This window comes from Hyperoodon ampullatus (assembly GCF_949752795.1).
Source record: "Hyperoodon ampullatus genome assembly, chromosome: 7".
NCBI classification, from domain to species: domain Eukaryota; kingdom Metazoa; phylum Chordata; class Mammalia; order Artiodactyla; family Ziphiidae; genus Hyperoodon; species Hyperoodon ampullatus.
In genome coordinates this window covers 29,335,441-29,361,646 of record NC_136920.1, presented here as the reverse complement: position 1 = coordinate 29,361,646, position 26,206 = coordinate 29,335,441, and the positions used below count along the sequence as shown (strand labels likewise).

Below are 26,206 nucleotides of genomic sequence, written 5' to 3'. Positions count from 1 at the left end.
TAAGGTTTTCATCTTTTTCTCATTGCAGGTGGCTCTTCTTTAGTGCTACACTGTTACCAGACCTGGTTTTCTGGACATGTGAGGTGACATCCCCACTGATGCCTGAGTGTCCATTCTTGGTGATGTTTGTGTTGAGCATTGCCCTCTTCCTCTTCTACAGTTGAGCCCCACATGGGAGGGGACACATCTGTCTCTAATGCCTTGGTATGACAGAGTTTACTGGGTCACTTTTCTCCTGAATTATGCAGCTGTCAGGATAAAAGTTCTATGAGAAGAGAAGAAACCCAGAAGTAGGGAGAAGGACATACACGACAAGGCTGAGGTTGAATACTATATCGGTCAGAGTTTTCCAGAGAAACAGAACCAACAGGATACAGATATAGATGTAGATAGATAGATAGATAGATAGAAATTTAAGATATTGGCTCAATCAACAATCAATTGTAGAGGCTTGGTGAGTCCAAAATCTGGTTGGAGACTCAGGAAAGAGCTGCAGTTCAAATCCAAAGGAAGTCAGGCTGTAGATCCAGGAAGAGCTGATGTCATAGTTCAAGTTTGAAGGCCATCTGCAGCAGAATCCCCTCTTGCTCAGGGGAGGTCAGTCTTTTTTTTTTCTTTTTTCTTTTTTTTTTTGCGGTACGCGGGCCTCTCACTGCTGTGGCCTCTCTCATTGCGGAGCACAGGCTCCGGACGCGCAGGCTCAGCGGCCATGGCTCACGGGCCCAGCCTCTCCACGGCATGTGGGATCTTCCCGGACCAGGGCACGAACCCGGGTCCCCTGCATCGGCAGGCGGACTCTCAACCACTGCGCCACCAGGGAAGCCCAGAAGTCAGTCTTTTGATCTATTCAAACTTTCAGCTGATTGGATGATACCCACCCACATTATGGAGGGCAATCTGCTTTACTCAAAGTCCACCAATTTAAATGTAAATCTCATCCAAAACACACTCACACCCTCACAGAAACATTCAGAATAATGTTTGACCAGATATCTGGGCACTGTGGCCCAGCCATGATGACACATAAAATTAACAATCATTAGCAAGTAAGGAGGACTGACAAAGCTGGTGTCTTCTCAGAGCATCTCCTGAGCCAAGACCTGGAGGAAGTAAGACTGCTGTGCAGCTTTTATCCTTCACATCACGTTTTTGGTTTCCCCAGAATCCCCGCCCCTATGAAATTGAGGAAATAAAGCATTAAGGATGTTTATTGCAAAAGATACATAATTGATTAAGGGTGATGGAAAAAGGTATTAAAGATGGGAGATAGTGGCCCATGTGTCTACACTGGCAAGAATGATCCTCTGGAGCGGGTGAGAGGGGTAATTCAGGAGAGACAGGCAATGGCCAAAGGAACCAAGACCTGTCGACTAGGAGCCACTGGTAGCATCACAGAACCTCAGAGCCTGAAGAGACTTCTGAGTTCCCCACACGTCTACCCGTCAGAACATCAAGGTGAAATGACAGGCAAGGCTACTGAGCTAGTTACTGGCCAAGACTGGGACCCAGATCTTATCAATGACTTACTGTTTGTTGAGCACTTACTATGTGCCAGGAATTTATTTCACAGAGCAAGAAACCGGGGCTCAGAGAGATGAGTTGTCCAAAATTACACAACTACTAAGGGATAGAGCTGGGCTTCAAGCCCGACAGTGTGTGATTCAGAAGCTCAAACACTTATTCTCCACACTAAAACAGCCTCCCAGGCCAGGGTCCCCACGCCTTGCAGGGCTGAGTCACTGAGTCTCTGGAATGGCTCACCTGAAGCTACTCACATCCTTCTCAGGGAGAAGAGGAATGTCCTGACCTCTTGGAGGGCGGTTCAGACAACAGGTAGTGGTGTATCCGTGACACACAGACACACAGCCTCTCAAGGTGGCAAACGAGACAAAGATCAGATCCTTGGGAGAGTCTATAAGAACACCACATGCGGGCACGCACACACGCACACGGAAGTGCTCGCCAGCAGACAGCAGGGTTTCACGTGGCTCTGTGAGGAGGAGGGGCCACCAGCAGGACGCTCCACCATCACCTGCTAATGACAAGCTGTTCCATCCCCAGCAGAGCCCTGGAACCAGTCTGCGTGCAGACACAAAAAAGCCCGACTTCATTTTAGCAGCCAAATTGCCATCCAAAGAAAAGATTTCCTGGGACAACAGATTTCTCTGAGGAGAAGGCAAAAGGGTGGACAGGTGGTTTCCCATCGAAAAGCATCACCCTTAACTTCCTCTCCAGACTCCAGGCTGCCTGGTCGGGCCCAGAGAGCAAGAGAAATGCTGGCTCAAGACACAGAGATCTTTTGAAATGGAAATGTACCTTTGGAGTTATTTTGGCATTTTGTTTTGATAGATAAAGGAAATTTCTTACAAAAAAGTAAATGATGATGACAGCTACTACTTACCAAGCTTAATAATGGTAGCTGCAATTTATTGAACACCTAGCATATGCCAGGAACTATGCTTTACATGCTTTCTCTAATTTGCTCTTCACAACAAGTGTATGAAGAGTATTCTAGTCACATCACCATCTTATAGAGGAGGAAATGGCATCTCCAAAAGGTTACTTCACTGCTCAAAGGACACCCAGCTAGCAAGTGCAATTGCTGGGGTTTAAATCCAAATCTACCTGATTCCAGAGCCTGTGCCCAATCAATGTATATGGGTGTGGGAGTGCATGAGTGTATGTGTATCTGAGTGTGTTGTGTTGTGTGTGTGTGTGTGTGTGTGTGTATGTGAAATGATCTAACATAAAATGCAAAGCACCCCAGGCAACTGAACATCCAAGAAGCAAGAAGGACTTCAGGACTTCAGCTTGTTCACAATCAACATGGTCAGAATTCAGAGGAACATGTGACCACACTGGAGGGTCACTTCAATACAGGGCAGTGGGCCCCATCCTTTAGAAACCCAAGTGGCAGAGTGGAAAGAGACTTGAATTCTGGTTTAGGTTCTACAGTTAATTATCTGTGACCCTGGACACCACTTAACCTCTCTGGGCCTCAATTACCCCAAAGGGAATGATAATATCTGCCTTCTCACCCTACAGGGTCTTCATGAGGCTCAACTGATATCACAAAGTGAAGCATCTTTGACACATGGAACACACCACTCAAATGCAAAGAGAAGCAACAGGAAAGGTAAACTTAGGGAATCTTCAGTTAACGCTAAAGTGATTAATTCCTGCTCCCACGTTGATGGAGACACCTTGATGGAGGCACCTGGAGGGAAGAGAGGATCCCAAATTCTGATCCTCAGAGCAAACTGGCTTAGGTCAGGTGGTGACATCAGCCACTCCTTCTCTGACCAGCCGCTCCCTTTCCCCAAACCCAGGTACGTCTCCATCCCCTTGAGGAGTCAGCTAGGAAGAGCTAGGAAAGGGGCCCCTCTCACAGAGAAATGGGATTTTATTGGAGAAGCTCTAAAACCAGTGAGAGGAGGAGAGGACTGTGTGACTGGGAAGGGGAGAGGTTTGGAGCCATTCAGAGTGCACCAGCAGGCAGCTGGCACTATTTGCAGAGCACAGCAGTGATGACGTTAATAATAACAAAAGCTAACACTTTTCTATCGCTATGTATGCACTAGGGATTCTTCTAAGTGCTTTGCATAGGAGTCCCCTAAGGTTAGTACCATTATTACCCTCATTTGCAGGTGAGGAAGGGGAGGCTAAGGCCTTTTTACAAAATGCCACAGTTCCACCCCAGCCTCCCGCTCCAGAACTTGCACTTGTAAATCATCACCCAACACAGGAACAAGAATAAGGATCTTCCCATTGCCCAGGGTTTCTCATCCTTACAGGACTCTTTCTTCACAATTACAAAACTTCCAAAGCATGTTAGAAATGCAGCAAACCTTCACCACTTTTAATCCGTTGGGCTTCCTTTGCCAGGAACAGCAGGACTAAGAAAAAGAGCTACAGAAGCAGGAGATGACCAGTATATTTCTTTTAGTAATTTTCCTTTGCCATAGGAGCCGTTCTTCCCAAGGTGGCTCCTTAACTATTTTATTCTTGTATCTCTTATCCTTCTAAGCAATTAAGGAGCATGGTCACAGGCACAGGGGGAGGAAGTGTGACCAAGGGTCCATACCACCTGATGGCCAGCAGGCTGTGAACCCTTCCATCAGCCTAAATGCCCAGCTGAGGGCTTGGCACGTATATTACACTGATGTCAACCAGGCTTTTACATTAAGCCACTGAGTGGACATTTCTTTTGAAATAAACCCTATGGGCTAATGGTGGAATGAAATTCAATTCCTAATGGAAAGTGAGGGAGAAGCAAGTATGTTTTCTGACTGTGAATTATTTTAATTCACATTTAATTCACATCATATTTAACTGAATTATTTTAATAATTAAATAAAACACTCCAAGACAAATACCTTCCCCGAATCCGTTTACTGAAAAAGTTCAAGAAAAAATTTTTTACTTCCAAAGCTCACGAGCAAATAGAACGAACCATTCCTACCCTACCAAGTTCATGCGCAGAGTTCCTCCCTGCTGTGGCTGCAGACTGGTGAGGTTGCAGGTGAGGCTGGTAGTCACCTGTTTACTTTCTTATAACTCTGCTTTGTAATCTTTTATCACACAGTCATAAAGTTTAACAAGTGTGTGTGTTTAATTCCAAAGTTTTGGGGGGATTTTGGAAGATCTGGAGGGAGAGAGGGAGACCCTGCAGCATTAGCTACAACCACCTCCAAAATCTTCAAAAATAAGAAAATTGTTTTGGTAAGCCAAGCTAAAGAGGCAGTTCTTCAAGTCTTCTAGAGTAACACAAACCCACCCTGTGCCTTGAATCAAAGTTGTTTTTCCCCACTGGGCACCTCAGCAAACCATGGAGTCAGTGCTTCTTACCTCTTGCTGTTGGGCTGAAGATGAAAGAGGCAGACATTTCCACTGCAGTAGCAGGGACTGAATTGAGTTCTCTTGCGAAATATAGCTGGAGAGGACCCAGAAGTTACTGGCTGCTTCACAGCACTTGTGGAATGTGCCATGGAATAACCTAGGCCTTTACTGCCCCTAGGCAGACACCATGGTCATCATCATGGCTGTAGTTACTGCTCTGTGGTACCATACATTTCTATAGTCCCCATGTAGTTTACAGTGAACTTCGTATATTAGCAGAGGTGACACAGGGGCGCGTTTCCTAGTGCTCCTTTCTCCTGACCAGTTCAGCCAGGCCACGCTCCAGTCCCCCCAGCAGGTAAAGCAGTGAGGTCTTCTCAGCATACTCACACTTAACCTTGCCCTGGAAAAAGAGCCTGGATGCTGAAGTTCAATGCTCCTACTTTGAAATATCTACTCTGCAGCTCAGGCTTGCCTGACCCCCACCCTTGCACTCGAGTCTCGTTTTCATAAAATGCAAGCAATAGGTAGATTACCTCATAGGGTGGTTGTGAGGATTTAAGTATATTATATATGTATGTTAATCAGGATTTTTCATTGCAACCCACAGAAATGAAGTCTGGTGGATTCAGGAAGAAAAGCAATTTATTAAAAGGATTTTGGAGAGCCCACAGAGCTCCAGAAGGACTGGAGAATGGATCTAAAGCTTATGTTGCCAGGAACAACACCTGAAATCACATCCCAGAACGAGTCCCCAAAGAAAACTCTGCCACGGCCACTATCCCCAGACACACTCTGGACGCTGACACAGGGTCACTGTCATGGCTGCCATCTCAAGCGGGATGTAGCTGTCATTGGTCCCCCATCTCGGCCAGAATGGATTCTGCAGTCTCTACATCAACACATCGGTAGATGCTGCTCCACAGCCTGAGGCAGGTGCATTGACAAAGCCTGGGTCCTATGCCAGCATCTTAGGTGCACAGGAGGCTGGGAGAATAAGTACCTGGCATTCTCAGCTTCTAAACGTGTGTGTTGGGAGAGAGGAGTTTTCTGCAGTTATAGGAAATGTGTTCAGTTGCTAACAGCCAAAAAGAATGACTAATATTCACTAACAAATGAAATAAACCAGTACCTGATCTGTTCCCTGTCACCCTTATACCCTATCTTATCCAAGTCTGGGTTGAGCACAGTATCAGAATGCTGTGTTGTAAAGACATTCACAGCCACCCCACGTGACCCCAAAACCCCACAAAACTTCCCACCTGTAACACCCACCTGTCTCCACATCCCAGTCTCTTTATTCTTCTCTCCAAGAAGCCAATGCCTATATGATAAACAAATCTGTGCTAAGTGCTGATGACTGAAAATGCGTTAGTTAGTGCCTGATTCTTTCCGGAATCTTCCTATTTTCCCTAGGAGATTCCAGGGGCCATAAAGGTTCAGCCTGAAGGGATTTAAAGCAGCTGTGAAATTTACCTTGGAGAGGTTCTGGTCAGCAAGGAGGTCTTCTGACTGAGGCAACTACTCTTCAGTAAGTGACCTGCAATAAATCAGTATCACCAACTCCCCATGAGCAGACCCACATGCTTATGTTTTGTTTTGTTTTGTTTTGTTTTTTGTGGTACGCAGGCCTCTCACTGTTGTGGCCTCTCCCATTGCGGAGCACAGGCTCCGGACGCGCAGGCTCAGCGGCCATGGCTCACGGGCCCAGCCGCTCCACGGCATGTGGGATCCTCCCGGACCGGGGCACGAACCCGTGTCCCTTGCATCAGCAGGCGGACTCTCAACCACTGCGCCACCAGGGAAGCCCCACATGCTTATGTTTGATGTCACCCGATCTTCCCCCAAAACCTCATATGATCTTCAGGGTAAGTATAATTTTCTTCATTTGATAAATGAGATACCCAGAAAGGTTAAATGAATTTCCCAAGGCACTAAATCTGTTAAACAGCAAAGCTGAGACTGGACCCAGAGTTCTTGACTCCTATCAGATGCTTTTCACTTTCTATAACTCCTGGCTGTCCTTCTCCAGGTCTTGAACAACCCCAGGGCTGTGAGTGAATAAGGGACCAAAGAAACCCAAAAGGCAGTCCTCTGGGAGGCAGGAGAGGATGGCAGGGCAGAGGAAAGAACCCCAGGATGATCCCCTTCCTAGCGCACATCCCATGTGCTTTGATTTGACTCTGAGTGTTTTCAAATGGGTTCTGATTCCAAAATATTTACATTCACCAAGAAGACTAAGTACAATAGCTTCCCTTTTGTCTAAAAAAATTGCAAAAATTAGGGGACGTACAACAACCACAGATGGAATCCAGGAGCTGAGGTGGGGTGGGGAAAGGGACACCAAATCTGCAAACCAGTGTGAGCCTTTTCAGCTGCAGTGATGGGGAAAGGGCGCCATCTCTGAGCTTCATGATTAAAGCAACTGCAAATTAGTTTCCGCAAAGGTCTTTCCCCTTAAACTGAAAAGCACCGTGTAATGGAATTTCATAGACACTGCTTTGCAAATGACTTCATACCTCACTCTGTTCAGAGCTGAGAGGTGGCCACATGCTGTGAATCATAAGAGACTGAGGCTCTGGTGGGGCTGCCGAACCTTCCTCTGACTGACTTCGACATCTAGACACAGACTACTCTCCCCATCCCTTAACCTGAAAAGGGAATTAGTGAACTGAGAGCACTGGAGTCACCGTTACATGATTAGTAGTCTATCCCTCCCCCTAACCAGGCTATTTACCTGCAAACTGTGCTTTCTACCACCGTCAGGCTCCTAGGGGTTGCTAGCTGGCTGTGGATTGCCCAGGTACACACATTTTAAGTAAAAGGCTTTGGAAGTCTATGGGGTTTCTGAGCTCTAATGAGATTTCCAGTAGAAATGACTAAGTCAGGCTGACAAGGCTATACCGAATGCCACACCATTTTCACCAACCACCTTAGCTTTCTTGGGGGTACCCCTTGAGCTTAATGTAGGAATCATATTTCCTAATTGTCAGCAGCTCTACAGTGAATCAAACAGGTTGCATTTCAGTGTCAAGCCTGATTGACTAATATTTCCAGACAGCCCAAATCTCTAATTCATTCACGCAAGAAAAAGGTTTTAGCACCTACTACATGCCAGGCACTATGCCAGGCCCTGGGATACAACTATGAGTCACGGCTCTCGTGGTGATTACAAATGACAGAGACAGGACACTTTCAAACAGTTGTTCCAACGAATGTAAGACTGCAACACTGACAATGTGATACTGTGGGCGGTCCTAAGAGAGAGCCCAGGAGAGGGGAATTAGACCTGGTCAGGGCATCCAGAAGACATCCCTGAGAAAGTGACCTTTCAGCTGAGAACTAAAAGGTCAGAAAAAGCCAAGAGAAGAGAGAAGGGAAACCCTCAAGGCAGAGGGCACAGCACAGGCAAAGCCCAATAAGGTCAGGGGCTTGATGAGAACTGGAAAAAAAAGGCTAGTTTACATTAAGCTTGGTGAGCAAGGGGAACAAGGCACCAAAGGAGCCTGAAAAAGGGGAGACCCTGCAGGGCTTTTCAGGACATGCGGAGGAGTTTTGTCTTTATTTGAAATGCAAATTGGATGCCATGGAAAAGTTGTAATGGGGATGAGGGCCATTAGAAAACGTCTCTCTGGCTGCAGCATGGTGGCCATATTAGAAGGGATGGAGGGGTGGAGTTTCCCATCAAGGAAAGGAGGTGCTCAGAGTCTCACCTATCCTGGCAGTGACCTGAGTCCCCCACAATCACAAGGGCAATGGCACAGCCAACTCAGGAATTCAGGACCACAGTGTGCAACCCCAAAACTCTTGCCACTACACAATCGCCCAGTAGCACAATTTTAAGGTGTGATGTGGTCACATTCCTTCACCTCTCTGTGAAACTACCCACTGACACAGACAACAACACTGACAATAACCAGTGCTAAGGTACCAAGTCCAATGATGGGTTATCGGCACACACATGGTGGTCTCTTCCCAACTATATGTATATATCCTCTGCCTAAGAGAGAAGTTCAAGTGTATGCTCTTTAAAACGGTAATAATTTAAAAACTTAACCTTCACTCACTGTCTATTTAGTGATTCTCAACCAGGGCAATTTTGTCCCCCTCCCCTGAGGACGTGTGGCAACGAGTAGAGGCATTTTTGGTCGTCACCCTGGGAGGATGTCCAACTGGCATCTAACTGTCTAGCCAGAGATGCAGCTAAACATCCTACAATGCACAGGACGGTCCTCCAGAGCAAAGAATTACCCAGCCCCCAAATGTCAATAATCCCACTATTGAGAAATCTGATCTACAGGGGCTCGAAGCCACGAGGTGGGTTCTTGAGTAACTGCATGAACAGAACATCACACACACACACACACACACACACACACACACATACTGACCTCCATCTGACAGTGACGTAAACAAGAAATAAACTTTCGTTGTGCTAAGTCACTGAGATTTGGAGGCAATTCATTACAGCAGCTAGCGTTATTTACTTTAACAAGTGCAACTGGTAGAGGTTAGTCCTTCTAGGAGGACAAGTGTACCCTAGCAACAGAGCCGTATCACTTGGCAGGTGCTGGGAAGGTTTCTGGAATAAAGTGAAGGGCCGTGGACACTGGTCCTATCTTGTAAGTCATGAGGCCTCACAGTGCCATGGGGGTTAATAAGTCAAGAGCACAGTGGATCCTTCATAGCTCCCTCAATCCTAATGACCAGAGGCAGTGCCTTTGCAGAGAAACTTTTAGCAACTCAGTGGAGGAATGCAGCAGGAACCCTCACCACAAGAACACCCGGTAACCTCTCTCATTTTCCTCTTTTCCTCGCCCTTTTTTGGTGAGACCGGGACTAGCTACCATAGTCAACAAGGTCCGTTTAGTGTATGATCTGGTCTTGCTGTGACTAACAAGATGATTGGTTGTATATATCCTCTTTATGGTTGTTCGTTATATCACCCTAACATAAAGTAATTTAACTTCGGTGGGATAATTAGGGTACTTCTAATCTAACTGATAGTCTGAATGAAATGAGATTTTCAGAGGGAGATTTGTGTATCAGGAGACTGGTGACCTCTGGCCCCAATTTTCACACAATGTATTTATCTAACAGCCCGACTTCCCAGGCATACTGAATCCGTACATTTCCAAGCCTGTGCGTTATAGAACACACCCACAAATGAGATTACTTTATTTATAATGAGATTTCCATGGGCTCAAGGAGGTAGATCATAATATTTTAACTGAGGCCTTCAGACTGACGGAGAAACTGTATGTTAACAGAGCCCCCTGAGGTGCCTGCCTGACTGGGACAGCCCAGGGCCACCCCAGCAGGGCAAACCTCGTGCTGGGAGGGCCACAGCAAGGCGGTCTTCACCTGCCCCTTGGGGAAGATGCAGAAAGATTCTGCTCAGTAAGCCTGAGATAGGGGACCAAGGAAGGATATCTGGAAAGCGGGAGCAATAGAGGCCGGCAGGGTCAGGCCAGCATCCTGAGCAAGCAGGCAGCTGACAGACCTACCGCCTGCTCCCCAGTCCCCCAAACACACCCCCAGGGGCCGACCCACTCACTGTCCTCCACGCTGGCTCCAAACCTTACCACTAGAGTCACGCTTTTACACCTGTCATCAGAGGCAGGATGCCAGCTCTTAGGAAAATATGCCCATTTTTCATTCCCATTTTTCATTCATTCATTGAGTACCCACAGATAGCAAGCACTAGTCAGACTCACAACAGATGAAGTCTCTCTTTCCAGGCTATTTACATCCTTCTGGTTGTGTTGCTCAAGCCTCCTTAGTAAATTCCTTTAAATTTCCTTTAGAATTTAATTTGAGAGAAAAAAGTTTGTTTTGCTGGAAGAAATAATATGTTTTCTTTTATCAGATAATGAGAACTATGCAGCTCATCTGGTTCCCCTTGTTTTCTTGGGTGCCAGGAAGCTCAGAGGTTAATGTTATACTCAATCGTAGAATTAGGTTGATGTTTTGTGTCTTTTTCTTTCTTATTTTCTATTTTTCTTATTTTTCTATTTCTAGTGAAAAAGATTTATTTAATGCTTTTTATTTGTTAAGGTATTTCGGTATTTCAATACTCCTTTGGAAAGGAGTACTTTATTAAATATATTTATTAAAACATTAAAAAATAAACAAAGACAGAAGCATTGACTTTAAAAAGCCCACTGTTAAAAATCCTTTAGTATTTACTAAGTACCTATCGGTAGCAAACACTGGCTGAGCATGTAGCATGGGCCCTTTTCTAAGCACTTTGTACCTCACAGCAGCCTTTGCGGTAAGTAGTATTATCCCCACTCCAGAGAGGAAAGAATGAAGAACAGAGGCCTAAGTAGGTTGCCTGAGATTACGCAATCAGTAAGGAGTAGAACCAGGATCAAAACCTGGGCTGTCTGGTACCAACAGCTCAGCATATACAACTTACTGCACTGGGCAAAGGAAAATGTACAGTATACGTACTGGACGCCTCTACCAGGCTGCCTCATCTCCTCTGGTGCCCCATTTTGTATTCCAGCCATCGCTACAGCAACCGGCCATGCTGGTGCTCAGGTGTGACCTGACAGCACCTTGCCTGGACAGCGTGCAGAGTCTCTCGCTTTCTGCCCTAAGGTTGCAGAAATCTGCTCAATGATTCTGACACATGCACACACTTGGAAGAGGGAGGGACCTAACACCCCATGGGGCAAACCTTGACCAGTGAGGGATGGAGCCAGTGGATAAATGCTCCTATTTCTGTCCTGTGGGCAGAGAATTCTGAGGCCCATTCTACACAGGTCCTCGGGATCCCAGTGGAATATAGCTGCTGTTGCCCACCCTGCTGATCAGCTCAGTAACACTGGGTTGGCCTTCCTTCTAGTTCACTCCTCCTAGGTCCCACTCTTCCTCCTTGGGATCCATTTCTAATAAAACAAACTACCTGTAAGCAAGAGCTTATCTCAGCTCTGCTTTGTGGGGAAACCAAGGCTAAAACATTACAGTTCATAGCTTGAGGAGTTCAGATTAGGGTGACACGTCATTACAATAGGAAAAACTCAGTAACGATGCATTAACAATCCATGATGAAGCAGCCACAAGAGTGACTTGAACTGTAAAAGTACAAGAGCACGGAGAAGTGAAATAAGCAGGGAACTACAATAAAGTTTTCTTGGAGCGCAGACACACATTCATTTACATGTCGTCTATGGCTGCTTTCCTACCACAACAGCAGAGCCTCGTAGTTGCTACAGAGACCCACGGCCCACCAAGCCAAAAATATTTCATATCTGGCCATTTACTGAAAAGTGTGTGGACCTCTGATACAGAAAAGCCAGGATCCTATGGGGATACAGAGAATGGGCACACATCCTCTTTCTGAGGGTAGCTGGGAGGGTTGGACTGTTGAAGAACAGGAGCAGGGGCATTCCAGGTAGAGGCAACAGCTGAACAAAGGCACAGCGTCAGCACGCTGCTGGCGAGGGACCACGGGTGGTTTACCACCGCAGGAGAGAAAGGGACCATGAGAGGAGTGCTGGGACATGAGGCTCAGGCAGAGATTTAAGGTCTCTGCTGCTCGGTTATTTCTCTCATTTTAGGATATTTCCTTCAATAGCCAAATATACTGTAACAAAGAGTAACTCCAGAGCTGGGTGTGTGCCTTCCACTGAACGGAGCTTATGGGGAGTTCGGGACAATTCCGTTCTTCTGATGAACAGCAGGAGCCCGTCTCACAAAGCAGCCCTCTTTGCACCTGGGCATCCCTGACATTAAAGGCCCACTGCCCTGCCCTCCTCAGGGGGAATGCCTCAGGATGCGCCAGCTCAGCCCTCCTGCCCCTCTCACTGCTAAACCACACAGAGCTGACATGTCACCATGACGGTCAGCCCCAGCTGAGTGCTCTGACCTGTCTCCCTGCAGGCCTGCCTTTTGGTTTCCTGGAACGAGGATGCAGTAACAGGCGGCAGGAAAAGTCATGGGGGACTGAGACCTGTCCCACGGCTCCGAGAGGTAGTGCTTCTTTGTGCCACTGGGAAAGGAAAAACCCTGGATCAGGATGGTCTGAGGATGCGTTATTTTGTTCAGTTCTTTCAGGAATATGTACTGAGGAAGGACAAAATACATGCCAGGCAGGGCAGCTTCTCAGGATTCAAAAGAATGATGAAGGCCCTCTCCTGCCCTCAAGGGGCTCACAGTCTAACTGGGGAGGTGGACGTGCTATTCTACAGCAGGGAGAGGCTGCCAGCTCCCCTCTGATGGGAGTGCAGCCCTGAGAGGTAAAGCGTGGAGGATATTAGAAGCTCAATAAACATCCTAAGAGAATCTGCTTTAATGATTATTTTGGAATGAACTACAGTTACCACACCAACTGCTGACATGAAAGTACATGCATAAAGTACTGAAGAATACTCCAAAATGGTTTATTCCCCCTCAAGAGATTTTCCTGACAATACTTATCTATACCGGTTGGGTGAACCATTTTTGAATAAGCAGTGCAAAGGTGAATTTCAGTCCCAAAAGGACAGACTTAAAGATAATTTGGAAAACAAACTGGTAATGCCAAGCCGCTGGCATTTAGATACCCATTTCCGTTGTTTCAGATTTGGCTTAGAGGGAAATGTTGAAAACCAACATTGATTTTTTTCAAAAAGAAAAAATAGTTAACATTTACTAAGTATGGACATTTTGTCAGGCACTGCTATGGCTTCATATGTTTTATCTCATTTAATCTCCCCAGGAATCCTCGAGGTAGATTTTAGTATTATTACTGTCTCCACGTTACAGATGAGGCAACTAAGTCTTAAACAGACTAAGTAACTTGTCCCCCAGCCATCATTGGAGGAGGCAGATGTCACCTGACAGTTTATCCACAGGGGCCAGACCCTTAACTACCACACCAACTGTCTCCCCTTACTGACTAGTCCCCAGTTCCTGCCTGGGACATCTTTTTTCAGCAGTTTGGCCCAGAACAGATCTCAGGATAAGTTCCTTCTTTGTGATAAGCAGGGCCCACGATCTCTGACAGCTGTTCCCCGCTCTTCATCATCATCTGAAACAATCAGTAAGCATTAGAGAGTACTTTTCCCTTTACAAAGGTGATAATTAGATAACAAGCTGAGATTAAAGTAATTACAGTTAGACAGCTGGCGAGGCAGCACAGTCATGTTGAAATATTGTTGGTACTTCAGCATCTGGTTCTAATAACAGCATAGGCTAAAGGATTTTACATTAATTACAGAACATAATTTAATATAAACATATTTAATTACAATTGATGAGCGATAAACTGTTCAAGAATGACTTAACCCCTTCCGCGTGTCAAAGTGATGGGAACTTCGGCCAGTCCGTGGCCTCTTCTGCTGTCTTTCTCTCCCTCCCCTGCCACGCCCTCCATTACTCCCTGGTTCCCTCTCCCAGAGAAAGCCCCCCCAAAAGAGGGAATCTTCTAGACAAGGATGTTGCTCATTGATTATCCCATAGTGTTTGGTACCTGTACAGTGCCACCTATCCTTAGAAAGCCAAGTGGAAGGAGGCAAGTGTGCAAGCCAGGCTGGGATGCATTGCTTCCACCTGACCAGCTGCCTTCCTCACATTGGCTCACATTGGCTCACACTGGTGAAATGAGGCTGCCTCTCCCTGGCTGGTTTTCCCAGTGTCCTCACACCTCTATGTGGTGCTGGCTTGCCTTTTGACAGTCAGTGAGCCACCTATTAAACAATCCTCAGATCTCTTAGAAAATGTATAAAGGTAAACTCATTTTCTGTCATGATCCGGAAGTCCCTGACCACAATAGTTAGGGTATTTTCACAGTTTTGGAATCAATGTGTAATACCTGGAGGCCTCTACATGAAACAGGACACTATTCTGGCAGAAATTCTTCCTTACATGCTGCCAACCCCCATCCCTACCCCCACAATTGGCAGAAGCAGACCTTGGATGAAACGGTTTACAACAAACTGAGACCACACAGACACAACCTCCACTGGATAAAGGACTCAATCATTATCTGCACATTGTCTTTCTAGAAGCCCCATTTACAAATGGAAGACTTCAAAAGTCACAAAAGCCATGTTGTGGACTGCACGCATGTCTGTGTTCTCCCCAGATCATATATTGAAACCCTACCCTTTGATGGAATGGTATTAGGAGGTAGAGCCTTTGGGAGGTAATCAGATTTAGAAGAGGTCATGAGGGTGGCTCAATCTCTCTTCCCTCGGTCATGTGAGGATACAGCAAGGAGGCGGCTGTCTGCAAACCAAGAAGAGGGCCCTCCCCAGAACTCAACCATGCTGGTACCCTGATCTGGGCTTCCCAGCTTCCAGAATGGTGAGAAGTAAATTTCTATTGTTTAAACCACCAGTTTACAGTGGTTTACAGTTTACAGTTTAAATTTCTATTATAGCAGCCCAAACTGACCAAGACACACCACTAGGTCTCAACTGCAATACAACTGAGAGTCAATCCAAAGAAATTACAAGGCTGATCCTTCCTTAGAAAAGAGTAAGTAGCCCTGGAGCGAATTGGGAAAATTCATTGTCAAGTTTCCCTATGACAAATGATGTGAAATTACAAATAGCCTCAAATACTGTTTTTACCTCCTGCTGTGGATTTCAAAGTATAAAGCACACATTCTCCTAAAAGCTATCATGAGTGCTGAAAAAGACGGTTTATTATTCATAAGTAAGCAAGTACAAGCTACTTCTAGAGGAATCACTGACAGGTGCACAAAAAGTAAAATTAGTGTGACAATTCAGGAACACATAGCATCCAAGAGAATGAGGCACTCTTCAAGTGAAAGCATATCCTTTCGAAGAAAAAAAAATTTAATTTCCCTCACATAGTAAATATGCAATGCGAGTGAGAACTATAAGGTACTTCTTTTAGGTGAAGTGCTCCTGCAGAAACGAGGAAGCGACAGGAAGGGAAAGTAGCCAATAAAGCATTTGCTATTCAAACAGTTACCACTGTCATCAACATTAAAAGCCTGTGTGTGTCAAAGGACACTAGCAAGAAAATGAAAAAACCTACAGAATGGGAGAAAGTATTTGTCTTCCTCTCCCTTTTCCCTTCATCCTACCCAGTGACGTGAGGATCTTTTCTTGCACCTTTGCTTGTATGAACTCTTCTGCCAGCTTTCAGTAGGTATTCTGTGAGAATTGTTCCACATGTAGATGATTTTTGATTTATTTGTGGGAGGGAGTGAGCTCCACATCCCTCTACTCCACCATCTTGATCTCCAGGGGAAAGTATTTGTAAATCATATTGTATGATAAGGGTCTAGTATCCAGAATATATAAAGAACTCTTACAACCTAACAATAAAAATACAAATAACCCAGTTGAAAAATGGAGAAAGGATTTGAATAGGTATGTTTCCAAAGAAGATGTACCAAAGACCAATAAGCATGTGAAAAGATGCTCAACATCATTAGTCATCAGGGAAATGCAAATGAAACTCAAAATGAGATACCACTTCATACACACCAGGATGAATATAAGCAAAAAGATAAATGATTACAAGTGTTAGCAAGGATGTGGAGAAACTGAAATCCTCATACATGGCTGGTGGGAATATAAATGGCACAATCACTGTGGAAAACAGTTTGATGGTTACTCAGAAAGTTAAATATAAAGTTACCATGTGACTCAAGCAATTCCATTCTAGGTACATACCCAAAAGAACTGAAAACATGTCCACACAAAAACTTGTACACAAATATTCATAGCAGCATTACTCATAATAGCCAAAAAGTGGGAACAACCCAAATGTCCATCAAATGACAAATGAATAAACAAAACATGGCTTATCCATACAACAGAATAGTATTTGGCCATAACAAAAAACAAGCTTGATGCAAGCTACAACGTGGACCAACCCTGAAAACATCATGTTGAGTGAAAGAACCCAGACACAAAAGATTATATATACTATGAATCCATTTATACGAAATGTCCAGAATTGACACATCTATCGTGACAGAAAGGTTGCCAGAGGATGGGAGGAGAGGGGAACTGAGTGACTATGAACAGGGGGCTTCTTCTGGGGGGTGATGGAAATGTTCTGGAATTAGGTAGTGGTGATGGCTACACAACATTGTGAATATATTAAAAACCACCGAATTGTACACTTCAAATGGTTAAAATAGTAGGGTTTGTGTTATGTGAATTTTATCTCAATTTTTTAAAGCTACCCCTCTGGGAACTGGGGCCTAATACCACTAGGGACGGCTGGGAGCCTGTATAAAGTGTGCAGCTCAGAGTTATCTCATCCAAGAGGTAAGGAAGCTGGGGTATTCATATACTAACTCCCATCAGTCAGTGACTGAAGGTTGCTTTTGGGGAACATTGATTCCTTGCACTTCTGGCCTGCTGGCCAAAGGGGCTCTGATGGCCAGAGAAAGTCCTTAGGCAAAGAAATGCTAGTGCTGACAGTGGACGGTCAGACCAGTGTGCCCTGAAAGTTACAGGCAAGGAGGTTTGGGCAGTGGACCAACAATCTGTTACTCTCTCATCAAGCTGTTTTAGGATTAAACAAGAAAGGCTGTGTAAAGGCTTTACAGTGCCAAACAAAGAGAGAGCTCTCAATAAATGCAAGTCATTTTTACAAAAGATGCAACAGGTTAAATAATTTGATCCAAACTGCACAGTTAATGCAAGGTGGAGCTGGGATTTACACAGATCTCCCTGTGCAGCTCAATCTTTCATACAGACAATTATATTAACCAAACATACAGTAACCAATCTTGCAAACACACCTCCGATGGCAATTGTGTCATCATGGCATTCAGAGGCTATAATAAACATCTTTACTCTCTCTCCTCCCCCTTATGTGCCCTTGGTGGGGGAAGCAGCTGCTTTTCTCACAAAAAGGCCTTGAGGGTTGAAGTTACTGTCTGCTCAAACTCCAGGGTTTGAATATTACGTAGCTTGTTGTGTAGTTGTTTAATTGAGACTCAAAGCTTGCACAATTGCTGACAACTTAGCGCAAAGGACCAAGACAGACAAACACCTGCAACTGCAGGAGCAGCAGGACACTATCCTCACTAACCTATTGGTCCTGCTGTTCTCCAGAATAATCTGACTTTCGGCTGGCTCAACAAAGGAGGTATACTAGCAGAAACACTAGAGGAATCCCCTGCATGAACTCCCACCAGAGAGCATGCCAGAGGGGTGACATGAGGATGGGGGCTGCAAAACCCACACTTACCTCATCAGGTACTGGTTGATAATCGTGTCTAAGTAGCTGTAGTACACAGCATTGTTCCCATGGTCGTACTGGTCATTGTCCTGCCACCTCGTCTGGATGAGCAAGAAGTACCCATAGGCCTCGTGGTGCTGGCAGCAATCCTCAACTCTCTGATTCTCTGATGATGTAGCCAAGGAACGGACATTCCTAGGAAGCAGCCTCAAAACCCAAAAGGTCGTAGTTGGTAATTGCTGCCTTGGAGAGTACCTTCAAGAAAAAAAGCAATAGAGGATAAGAACAGTCTCCGGAAATCTTGATTTTAGTTTTACAAAAGCAATTGCATTACATTTTGGCCATTGGTTTCAAAAGGAAATTAGAGGGGACTTCCCTCGTGGCGCAGTGGTTAGGAATCTGCCCGCCAATGCATGGGACATGGGTTCGAGCCCTGGTCTGGGAAGATCCCACGTGCCACAGAGCAACTAAGCCTATGCGCCACAACTACTGAGCCCACGAGCCACAACTACTGAAGCCCACACGCCTAGAGCCCGTGCTCCACAACAAGAGAAGCCACCGCAATGAGAAGCCTGCACACTGCAACAAAGAGCAGCCGCCGCTCGCCACAACTAGAGAAGAGCCCGCGCACAGCAACAAAGACCCAACACAGCCAAAAATAAATTAATTAAATTTAAAAAAAAGAAGGAAATTAGATTTTTTTTTTTTTTTTTTTTTTGGCTAGGAAATAAATCTTCCCTGATAATCCAGGTCCTTGCCACAAACCTATTTATTTATTTATTTATTTTGGCTGCGTTGGGTCTTTGTTGCTGCGCACAGGCTTTCTCTAGCTGCGGCGAGCGGGGGCTACTCTTCCTTGTGGTGCGCAGGCTTCTCATTGCGGTGGCTCCTCTTGTTGCGGAGCACAGGCTCTAGGCATGTGAGCTTCAGCAGTTGTGGCACGTGGGCTCAGTAGCTGTGGCTCGCGGGCTCTAGAGAGCAGACTCAGTAGTTGTGACGCACAGGCTTAGTTGCTCCGCGGCATGTGGGATCTTCCCGGACCGGGGCACAAACCCGTGTCCCCGGCATCGGCAGGCGGACCCTCAACCACTGCGCCACCAGGGAAGCCCAGGACTCCTTATTTTAAAAGGCTTTGGCACACACTGACAGAAGCAAGTGAAGCCTTTGCTTGAATTTGACTAGTAGGAATTTAAAGTATATTTGTATGGGGGTGCTCTATTCCACAAAGTATTTCAAGGAGGGTACTGTTTCTGACAAAATCTGTAACATCACCGAGGGCATAAAGATAGAGTTTGGGCAACCAGTATAAAGTAAAATGTTTACCAGAAAATATTATCAATTGTGCCTATCAACTATAAGGGTTTTTTCTTTTAAGTGCATTAGTCTTCTTTCAGAACAAAAGTAATGTCCTATGGAAAATGTTTAGATTATGAACAAAGGGGAAAAAAACCCCAACAACCCAACAATACCAGCTATTAACACTTCTATGTGCATTATTCCAGTCTTATATTTATATATCTAAGTACACATTCTTAAATAGGACCGTACTGCTCATGTTGTTTTGTAATCTCCTGTGCTTAACAATATTCTCTAATGTTAAATAGAGAGTGTGTCTAAATATGCTTAAATATTCTCTTATATCACTTGCAGTGCTGGATTCTGTTATATTCCATTATATTGAAGCACCAAAATTTCTCAAATATTCTTTTGCTGCATATTGAGAATTTTGATTCCAAGTTTGTTAAATGGCATTGGAATCTTTGTAAATAAACCTTCACACACATCCACGATCATCTTCTTAGGATAAATACTTAGAAGCAGAATTGCTGGGTCAAAGGGTAAGTGAGTTGTTAAGGATTTTGATATAAATTAATGCCCTCCAGAAAGGTGGTACCAATTCATACCCTCCACAGCAGTGTACGAGCAGGCCAATTTCCTTGTCAATTTTAAAATGCTTTGTCAATTTGATTGTGTTCTCTCATTTCCATACAAATTTAATGAAATGTGCTAAGTGGAAAGATGACTGGAATGGAATACCAGCTATGATGGAATAACCGGTATCAGAATAACCTCTCTGTCTGAGAACAACTACAGGAGCTAGATGAAACATAAAAGAAGACCTGTTTGAACATTTGAGGGAAAAAAATCACAGCAGCAGGACTCTACAGTCTGTACCCCCAGGGACAGGGTAACACACTGGCCTCTGCTGTTTCTCATCAGGGCACTTGCCAATTCACCACATGGGGAATAAAGGCTGAAGAGGTAACAGCAACCTAGAGCTTGCAGTGGTCTTGCTGTGTTGGAAGAGTTGACAAAAACTGAAAGGCCAACATCCTGGAGAAAGTGAGCTGCAGAGAAGTGAGCCTAATAGGGCAAGTTCCCCTCAAGGACTTTACTGACTCACAAGCTGCACATGCTCAGAGAAAACAAAGAAACCAGCAGAAGCAACTGTACACGGCTAAAATCTCAGGAGGAAACAGGAGTCTCATTGCACTGAGAACCCAAAAATGAGCTTTCAGAGCTGCCAAGGAGGAGGGCAAAGACCCCAGACTTTCAGTTTCAAAATACCAGGCCAACCAGGAAAGAGGAACAGAGGAATTTTTTTTAATAAAATAAAATAAAAATGGTCCCACAGACTCACACAGATTTAAAAATAACTATGAATAACATATATCACAGATAAAAGGCCCAACACATAAAGAACTCTAAAACTGAAGGGAGAAAAAGATCAAAAACCCAATAGAAAAATAAGCAAAAGTCACAGACAGACAATTCACAAATAAAGATTTTAAATGACCTTTAAACATATGAAAAGATGGACAACTTCAGTTGTAATGGAAATTATAACTGCAAATTATAACTATGCTGAGATACCATTTCTCAATGATTATATTTGGTAAAAATTGCAAAGCTTGATAGCACATTCTCTTGACATAGCCATGAGGAAAGAGAGTTTTATACATTGATGGTGGGAATGTCCCCCCACCTTTATGGGAGGAGAATTTGACCATATCTAACAAAACCACAAGTGAGTTTACCTTTTGAATTGCATCTAAGCATTTACCTTGAAGATACACCTTCAAGAATGTAAAAACAAACAAAACAAAAACATACGAACAAAGTACATCACTATTTGTGATTGAAAAATACTGGGAAAAAACACACATAGGAGATTGGTTGAATGAGTTATGGTATATTCACACAATGGTATATTATGCAACTGTAAATAAAAACTATAGAAGTGTGATATGGAGTGATTTCCAGGATATATTTGCTGTCAATCAATAAAAGCAAAGTGCAAAAGGGTATATATAGTATGATACATTTGTGTAAGAAAGAAGAGGAAATAAGATAATATAAATGTATTTATTTGTATTTAAAAAAAAGAAACTCAGGAAGGATGAGCCAGAAACTAATAAGGGTGCATTAAGGTGCATGGGGTGAGAAAGGGGAAGTGACACTCCTCTCAATATAGATTTTTGTGTAATTTTGAGTTTTGGAAGCATGTTAATGCTTTACATACATAAAATAATGATGATGATGAAGACGATGAAGTTAAATTAACAGTGATGGAGAGGAAAGAAACCAAAAATGGAATATAAACAAAAACAAATAAGCCTATAATTCAAATGAATAACACTGAAGGGAAAAATAATTACTTTTGAATACAGAGTTTTCATTATATACCCTCAGTTTGAAAACAAAAATCTTTTAACAAGTATTGAACACTGGTTAGTTGGTATGATTTTTTATAGTGGTAGGGTTAGCAATTCTGAAACACTTTCTGTGAATCTAAGCCTGGGCAAGTGAGTAAATATACTGAGGATAATGTGAACCAAGTTTGTCACTTGGAAAAAGGACTTACAAATATGGAAAAGAAAAAGACTAAAATGAACCTTCTGGTGTTAGATTAGATCTGGGAGCAACAATATGAACTCCTCGATTAGAGGCAGAGATAGAGATTTCCTAGCCCAGCTGAGCCTAGACATAACGGCACTCCAGTAGAAAATCAGCACACTTGGCGCCCAGATCTTAGTTTGTAAATACCTATCTCCACAAAAAGGAACCGGGGCTCCTTAAAGAAAACAACTGATTCTAATGATGGGACAAATAAAGTAAAAGATGATCCTGGAATATCTTACTGTGCCAGAAAGTAAAGAAATGTTCAAAGAATTATGGGCATGTTAAAAGTTCATGGGAGGGGATTCCCTGGTGGCGCAGTAGTTAAGAATCCGCCTGCCAATGCAGGGCACATGGGTTTGAGCCCTGGTCCGGGAAGATCCCACATGCCCCGGAGCAACTAAGCACGCGAGCCACAACTACTGAAGCCCACGCGCCTAGAGCCTGTGCTCCACAACAAGAGAAGGTACAGCAATGAGAAGCCCGCGCACCGCAACGAAGAGTAGCCCCCGCTCACCGCAGCTAGAGAAAGCCCGCACGCGGCAACAAAGACCCAACGCAGCCAAAAATAAATTAATTAATTAAAAAAATTTTTTAAAGTTCATGGAGCCTGCTTGAATGAGTTCCCAATGGCCAAATCCGAAACATTTGAGCATCAAATTTCAAAATGAGATCAATGCATTATAACCTTTTGAATTAAATAAGAATTAAGTCTACCAAATTAATAAAAGGGGGTGAAGGAAAATTATCCCTTACATATAAGTATGCTCAGTAATAAATGTAGAAAGGATAATGGAGTTAGAAAATCATCATTTGGCAAATATCTTAGTAATAATTGATTCAAATATCATAGTAATAATTGATTCAGTCAACAATCATTGACAGATGCTAAGATATACTGGGTACAAGTTTATACTGGGTGAGGAGCAGATTATTTGCACTGTCTCAAAGTATTTCCCCACAAATTATTTACTCACTACAAATTAATAATGGTACGTTTATGTTGGCTCATACTGGTAAGATAGCTCCTTATCCAAGTTATCAAAGTTAATATCACTAATAATGAAGCAAATGAACATCAAATGCCTCCTGATATGATGGACTGTGAAGGACACCGTATCACTTTTGTGTTATTTCTTCCAACAATGCAATATCTTAATCTAATCATGATGAAACACCAGAGAAACCAAAATTAAAGAACATTCTACAAAGTAATTGTTCTGTACTCTTCAAAATTATCAAGATCAGGGCTTCCCTGGTGGCGCAGTGGTTGAGAGTATGCCTGCCGATGCAGGGGATACAGGTTTGTGCCCTGGTCTGGGAAGATCCCACATGCCACGGAGCGGCTAGGCCCGTGAGCCATGGCCGATGGGCCTGCGCGTCCAGAGCCTGTGCTCTGCAACGGGAGAGGCCACAACAGTGAGAGGCCCGCATACCGCAAAAAAAAAAAAAAAAAAAAAAATTATCAAGATCATGAAAGACAGATAAAGAAGAATTGTTTCAATTAAAGGAGACCAAACAAACATGACAACTAAATGCAATGTATGATCCTAGATTACACACTAGACTGGGAAAAAGATGTTGCTAGAAGGGACATTATTGGAATAATTGATAAAGTTGTAATTTAGACTGTAGATCAGGTAACAGTATTGTATCAATATTAAACTTTCTAATTTTGAAGTTGTACTTTAGTTGTATAAGAGAAATTCCTTGTTCTTAGTAGATACAAACTGAAGAATTTAGGAATAAAGAAGGATGACATCTGCAACATCTTGCCAAATGGTTCAGAAAGAAATAATGTGTATGTGTTGGGTGGGTGGGGGGATAATACATGTGCATGGAGGGGAAGATGATAAAGTAAATGAGGACAAAAATGTAAAAAATTGGTGAATCTAGTTAGAAGATATACAGTTATGCTTTCTGCTATTCCTACAAGTTTTCTGTAAATTCGAAGTTATAAAAAAATCAAAAGTTACCCTGAAAAGCTATGACTAATATGTTCAAAAAACAGATTAAAAAATTTGATAATTTTACCAGAGCATTGGAATCTATGAAATACAATCATTATATTATGAATTCAATAGATCAGTTACACAATAGACTACTTACAGAAGGGAGAACTAATTAACTGGAAGATAAATCAGTCTAAATATTTAGATTGAAGCACAAACAGATAGAAGGCTTTAAAATACAAAACAAACATAAGCAACAGACAGGACACTACTTTTTTAAAAAGTAGGAAAGAGAGAGATAATGGGTAATAAGCAATATTTAAAGAAATATTGGCAGAAATTTTCCCCAAACTGAAAGAAATGAAGCCACAGATTCAAGAATCATTATGAACACAAGCTGCATAAATTAAAGAAAACCAAACATAACAAAACTGCTGAAAACAAAGACAAAGACAATCTTAAATACAGGGAAAAAAAAAAGACACTTTACCTTCAAAGCAACAACAATATGACTTATTCAATGGAAACAATAAAAAAGACAAAAGAGTGGCACCTTTAAAATTCTTAAAGTAAATGATTGCAGAGCTAGAATTCTACACCCAGAGAAAACATCTGTCAAAAATGAAAGCAAAATAAATAGTCATTTTAACAAAAACTGAAAGAATTTATCCCAAACAGACCTACACTAGGAAATGCTGAAGGGCACTCTTCAGATAGGAGGAAAATGACCCTCAATGAAAGCATAATAATGCAGAAAAGAGTAAAGAGCAATGGAAGGAGTAGATAGACGGGTAAATTTAAATTAATAATGACTGCTTAAAACAATATTAATAATATCTTGTGGCATTTAAAATATATATAGAATTAAAATATCCCAGAACAGTAGCAAAAGAGATAGGAGGGTAAATTCAGTTATAGTGTTATAAGATCTTTTCTTTTTTTAGTAAGTGATAACAATCCTAATTTAAGGTTGAGTATAAGTCAAGGAAGCATGATGTAACCTCTAGGATAATCAGAAAAATATTAGAAAAAGAATATTTAATTAACAAAGGGAAAACTAAACAATAAAGATACTTTTCAAATCCAAAAGAAGACAATATGTCAGGTGAAAGGACCAAAAAATAGATGAAACAAACAAAAACAAACAGTATAGTGGATTTGAATAAAACTTAGCAATAATTACATGAATTATAACAAACTACTCCAAATAATAGGCATAGACTGTCAGAATGGATTTTTTTAAAACCCAACCACATGTTATTTATAATAGACACCTTAAATATAAGGACACAGAAAAGTTGGTAGTAAAATGATGGAAAACATACAAACATAAACAAGAAAAAAGGCTGGTGTAGATATACTAATGACAGACAAAACAGATTTTAAGGCAAGAAGTATTACTACATACAAAAGAGAAACTTTCGGTAAAGATAAAAAGGTCAATTCAACAAAGATTTCATAACACAGACTCAAATATAGTAAAAACTAACAAAACTAAAGGAGTAATAAACCAATTCCCAATTGCAATGAACAGCTCTAACACACCTCTCTCAATAGCTCAAAGAAGAAGCAGAAAATAATCTATAGAAAATTAGAACAACATGATTAAAAACTTAACACAGGACCCACTTGATTGTAGAATACACATTATTGGGTTTTTTAAAATAAATTTATTTATTTTATTTATTTTTGGCTGTGTTGGGTCTTCGTTGCTGCACGTGGGCTTTCTCTAGTTGAGGTGACCAGGGCCTACTCTTTGTTGTGGTGCATGGGCCTCTCATTGCGGTGGCTTCTCCTGTTGTGGAGCACAGGCTCCAGGCACACGGCCTTCAGCAGTTGTGGCTCACAGGCTCTAGAGCGCAGGCTCAGCAGTCATGGCGCATGGGCTTAGTTGTTCCACGGCACGTGGGATCTTCCCGGACCAGGGCTCGAGCCCGTGTCCTCTGCATTGGCAGGCAGATTCTCAACCACTGCGCCACCAGGGAAACCCAAATACACATTATTTTTAGGTACATATAGAAGTTACCAAAATAAAGCATATACTGGGTCATAAAACAAATCTCAACAAATTTTAAAGAATTAAAATCAGAGTCTATTCTCTGACCACAGTGGAATTAATCTAAAAATCAATAACAATAACTACAACAAAGACACAATTTTAAAACTCCCCAAAAGCCTGAAAATCAATTAATAAAGTTAAATAAGAAATCACAATGGAAAATAAGAAAATATTTTCAATAGAACAGTAATAAAAATATGACATATAAAAACTTGTGGGATATACCTAACTTGCAGTTAGAGAAAATACAATAGTTAAATGAAAATCTAAGGATGAAAATGAATGATCT

The 26,206-nt window shown here is 42.8% G+C and overlaps 1 protein-coding gene across 1 annotated transcript in view; it reads right to left on the bottom strand.

Moving 5' to 3' along the window:
- LOC307055537 (uncharacterized protein) overlaps positions 1-26,206 on the bottom strand; it is a gene marked incomplete at both ends in the record, with an annotated part of 149,260 nt that overhangs the window by 80,836 nt on the left and 42,218 nt on the right. Inside the window, one exon of the mRNA XM_079707768.1 lies at positions 18,016-18,261. Within this exon, the coding sequence (XP_079563894.1) occupies positions 18,016-18,261 (246 nt within the window). The remainder of the gene's footprint in view (positions 1-18,015; positions 18,262-26,206) is intronic.